At 47.4% G+C, this 4,970-nt stretch overlaps 1 protein-coding gene across 1 annotated transcript; it reads left to right on the top strand.

The window, feature by feature from the left end:
• The first annotated feature begins 455 nt into the window (after positions 1-455).
• On the top strand, positions 456-4,652 carry ACTG1 (actin gamma 1). Its single transcript, XM_088474431.1, has 6 exons — positions 456-557; positions 2,046-2,185; positions 2,272-2,511; positions 2,802-3,240; positions 3,348-3,529; positions 3,614-4,652. Exons 2-6 carry the CDS (start codon positions 2,060-2,062, stop codon positions 3,755-3,757), a joined length of 1,131 nt encoding a protein of 376 aa, XP_088330557.1. The 5' UTR covers positions 456-557; positions 2,046-2,059; the 3' UTR covers positions 3,758-4,652.
• Positions 4,653-4,970: the final 318 nt, after the last annotated feature.

Below are 4,970 nucleotides of genomic sequence, written 5' to 3'. Positions count from 1 at the left end.
GAGTACCCCAGGAGAAATCGTTGCAACAGCAGCACTCTCAGAGCACAAGCATTACATGTCTCAGAAGTTATCAACATGGATTGCAAGCTCTTGGGCACTATACTCTGCGCAGACAGGCAGTGTGTGCATCGGAGGAGAAACGTCCTTTGCACAGAGAGCCATCACTGTGACACCTGCTTGTTGGTGACTGAGTCGGCACCTATTGCACATTCATATAAAAATAATAATCCATATAAATAATAATGTTTTGACGCTTTCAGGGCCTCACACACCTTCCCTGCTCATAACCTCATGCAGCTTCAGGGGTTCCGGGGGGCGGGGGCACGCCAAATGTCCCACCCCCTGTCCCGCCCCGCCGGCCAATCCAGCGTCTTCTTTCTGAAAGATGCCCATATTTGGCGATGTTCTGTCCGCGCGCTGGCGGGCGGGGCCGGGAGCCGCTGACGTTAAATAGAATAACGGCCATCAGTGTGGTCTCATTCAGCCGGCGGCAGCGGACCTGACAGCACCTCCTTCCCCATCCATCGCATCGCGCTTTCCGCTCAGGAAACCTCCAGGTAAGCGGCCGCGCCGAGGCTTCTGTTCGGGATGTTACTCGCTGGTGGTATTGTTGTGTTATACGGAGTAGCCGTTTTCTAGTCCTCTCTCCCGGAGCAGTGAGCGGATACGCAGCCGGTGTATAACAGGAGCAGGTTGCGTTGGAATGGGTTAGTCTGTGGTGCGGAGGGTGCGACGGATGGGGTGCGGGGTCTGCACCATGTGCTGTGGAGCCGGGCAGCAGGTTCCGTAGTCCCCCTGGTACGTTAGCTATGACCGTGCCACCCGCCGTTGCTTCATAGTGAGACGGGTACGCCAGCATAAGGGCGGGGCCGCCGGCTTTGTATGATGGGTGTCAGGCCTCCTGTGGATTGTCACACCGAGGGCTCGGAGGCGCCAGGCTGATGGGAGGGGGTGGGTGAAGTTACCGTGGAGCAGCTGTCAGTTACAGGGTATAGCTGGGACGCGCCCCTCCCTCGCTAGGCTGAGCAGTGACTGCCCCCTGTGCTGCGTGAGGCTGGGCCCCTCCCACACCCTCCAACATGACCCATTCCATTAGGCACAAAATGCTCTGCTCCTGAACTTCCCTCTTGATTTACGAATGCAGACACCTGTGCTCAAACTCCTCTCATCAATTACTTAGTTTAACACAGGTGACTGCAATCATACATTAGGTGGGAAGTCTAGGAGTGGAGTGTTTTGTACCTAAGGGAACGGGTCATGTTGGAGGGTAGGCTCCCATCTTTGCCCAATGCTGTACTGCCAGTGGCTAGATCTTTCCTGTCTGTACAGTGACTATCCCGGGCGCGCTCCCGCTGTGTGGCTAGGACCCGCCTCTCCCGGCTGAGCATGACTCGGCTGCCTGTGGCTACGTCCTGCTACTGGCTGGGCTGATTCTATGCGCTCACGCTGATCTTGGCCCCGCCCCCTCTTTCTGCAGTGACATTGCTCCCGATGAGGCTTGGCCCCGCCCCGTGTGCTGGCTCAGTCTGTGGGTGCGGTCAAGACTGCTCTCGCCGTATATGGGCACAGAGATGCTGATTGGTCGGGTGATGGGAGGGAAATTTAAAAGGCCGGCTTGTGGGCGGGGCCATAGCTGTAGCTTCCGGTCTGCAGAACTAGGTGGGGTCAGATTGCTGCCAAGTGTACAGTCAGTGTGTGTAATAGGGTGCGGCCCTGCAAACCCATTGCGATCAGATTATAGTGGTAATAAACAAAGTATTTAGACAATCTGTGCTGTAATACTGTATAGTGCACTGATCCTAGGCTGTCAGGTTACCTGCTGTTGAGTCTCTCAGAATTTCATGTGATTTCAGTTTAATCAAAGTAATTGATTAATGTACTCAAACCTTAACTTGCGCTTACTACGTAGTGGCTTATATTGGTACATAATTTTGTCACTAACTTGATCCATGTAATGAATACCTTGCTGACAGCCTGTTCATGTTTTAGGTGTACAAGCCTTGTGTACAACTAGATTTAAATTATATTTTTTTTTTAATCAACAGTAAAATAAACTAAAATGGCAGATGAAGAGATTGCAGCGCTCGTCATTGACAATGGCTCTGGTATGTGCAAAGCCGGCTTTGCTGGAGATGATGCTCCCCGTGCTGTCTTCCCCTCAATTGTTGGTCGCCCAAGACATCAGGTTTGTTCTCCTAAATATTAATTCTAGTTTTAACAATGCAAACTTGTGCAACAACTTGTAGCTAAAATGTTATCTTATTTTAACAGGGTGTCATGGTTGGTATGGGCCAGAAAGACAGTTATGTAGGTGATGAGGCCCAGAGCAAGAGAGGTATCCTGACCCTAAAATACCCCATTGAACACGGCATTGTCACCAACTGGGATGACATGGAAAAGATCTGGCATCACACTTTCTACAATGAACTGCGTGTGGCCCCTGAGGAGCACCCAGTCCTTCTCACAGAAGCTCCCCTGAATCCCAAAGCAAACAGAGAAAAGATGACACAGGTTTGTTTCTCCTGCAGTAGCCACATCTGATTGGGACACACCTCTTGTAGATTCACTCTTCATTTCTCAGACTCAGTTTTTCTTTCAATATTTTCAGGGCTCTGTACCTCTCCTGGCATTTCCCTCCTGAAGCCTCAGGTTTCTGTTTTTCATTGTTTTTATTTCTGCTTGTTCTGTTCTTTCCACACTTATCCTTTTATTCCTGCATGATGGCATGTTAGCATGGTTTGGGGTGTGCCAGTCTAGGTAACTTGTACTAAACTTTTTTTTTTTTTTTTCTCCTGCTACAGATCATGTTTGAGACCTTCAATACCCCAGCCATGTATGTTGCTATCCAGGCTGTGCTGTCTCTATATGCCTCTGGTCGTACCACAGGTATTGTGATGGACTCTGGTGATGGTGTGACCCACACAGTGCCCATCTATGAAGGTTATGCCCTGCCTCATGCTATTCTGCGTCTGGACTTGGCTGGCCGTGACCTGACAGACTACCTCATGAAGATCCTGACAGAGAGGGGCTACAGTTTCACCACCACAGCTGAGAGGGAAATTGTGCGAGATATCAAGGAGAAGCTCTGCTATGTAGCTTTGGACTTCGAGCAGGAAATGGCAACTGCTGCTTCCTCTTCATCTCTGGAGAAGAGCTATGAATTGCCTGACGGTCAGGTCATCACCATTGGGAATGAGAGGTTCAGGTGTCCAGAAGCACTCTTCCAGCCTTCTTTCTTGGGTATGTAACTAGTATGTGTTTAATCTTTTGTGTTGAACTACAACTTTGTTTGCCAAACAATACGTAGTTGACTCCATTAATGCTAACATCAAACTAACCTTCTGTAGGTATGGAATCTTGTGGCATTCATGAAACCACATTCAACTCAATCATGAAGTGTGATGTAGACATCCGTAAGGATCTGTATGCCAATACTGTCCTGTCTGGAGGTACCACAATGTATCCAGGAATTGCTGACAGAATGCAGAAGGAAATAACTGCCCTTGCCCCTAGCACAATGAAAATTAAGGTAAGTTGTGATCTTGTTATGCCTGTTGCAATGTATATCTGGTATAGCAAAGCCTTGTGTGCTAACTGATCATTCTCTCCCCAGATTATTGCACCACCTGAGCGCAAGTACTCTGTCTGGATTGGTGGCTCCATCTTGGCCTCCCTCTCCACTTTCCAACAGATGTGGATCAGCAAGCAGGAATATGATGAGTCTGGCCCATCCATTGTTCACCGCAAATGCTTCTAAATGGACTGCTAGCAGATGCGTTGCATTTGCTGCGTGAGTTCTTCAAAGTATTAATTTGCCTCGGCAGATGTGTACGCCTCATGCTAGCCTCATGAAACTGGAATAGAGCCAACTTCCAAATGAACTTGCCCTTGGAATGTGAGACATTCTTAAGTCACATCTTGTTGGGATATTTTTTTTGTAATGCAAGACTTGGATCTGTCTCTAACCCATTCCTGTGGTTAGTGCTAGCAAAACATACCCTGTACACACCTCTCATACAAACCCCGGTTGGCATTCAGTCTGGGTGTCCATTAAGCTAAGTCTTGCGTAGAAAGAAGCACTTCTGTGAAAGGCTGCCGATCTGCGACCGTATTGTGAATGATTCTTCCCCTTTGGGAGTCAAATGTAGCTGTCATAGGGAGAAGTTGAGGTTGGAGATGTGTACAGGGTATCTGAGGTTTAGGCTTCCCGGTATCTATTTAGCGCTTAATATTCCAGAGTTTCATGTCTGAGGCTGGTAGGAGTTCATGAAGGAATTTTCACTTATTTTGCCACTTTTCTAGTATGGTTGGAAAACGTGGCATCCAGGCCTTAGAACCAGGTTGTGTTTTTTTTTTTTGTTTGTTTTTTTCCTCCGCCAGCCCCCCCTTTCCCTTCCCTCCTATCCCAGTTTGTATTCCCAACATGGGTCTGAAGTTACAAACCTATTGCAGTTACACCTGTAAATCTCTTCATCCAAGTTAATTTATGTATTTTTTTTTTTTTTTTTTTTTTTTTTTTTTGGTATGTTGCCTTAATGTTCTCACATGACAGTAGAAAACCAAAATTTGTAAGTCATCCTGAGGTTAAAAAATTGTAACTCCCAGAAACACTTCATTGTGTAACAACAAATAAAGCGCTGCAGTAAAAAGAATCTGTGTCCCTGTTATATTCCTGGAAGGATTTATACATTAACACTGCATGGGTAGAGTTGAAGACTTGGCAAACATGGGCTCTTGTAACATTGGGTTGTAAATGGCACACAGGTGGGTTCCCCATTTGGTCTCATCATGGGACAGTAGCACATAATGCAGGCCAAGCAAGTCGACTGATGGTATGTTTTATCTGTTAGAAGTTAAATGAGCACTTGCCTCTGCATGAAACATGGTTTTATAAACTGGTAATTGCATGGACATGTGACCACAACAAAACTATTACACCTGCTCAATGAATTGACAGACCAGTCAGTATG

This window comes from Taudactylus pleione, unplaced genomic scaffold, assembly GCF_031769625.1.
Source record: "Taudactylus pleione unplaced genomic scaffold, aTauple2 ptg000016l, whole genome shotgun sequence".
Lineage (NCBI taxonomy): Eukaryota > Metazoa > Chordata > Amphibia > Anura > Myobatrachidae > Taudactylus > Taudactylus pleione.
Note: the sequence above shows the minus strand (reverse complement) of the source record. Positions and strands in the feature narration are given on the sequence as shown.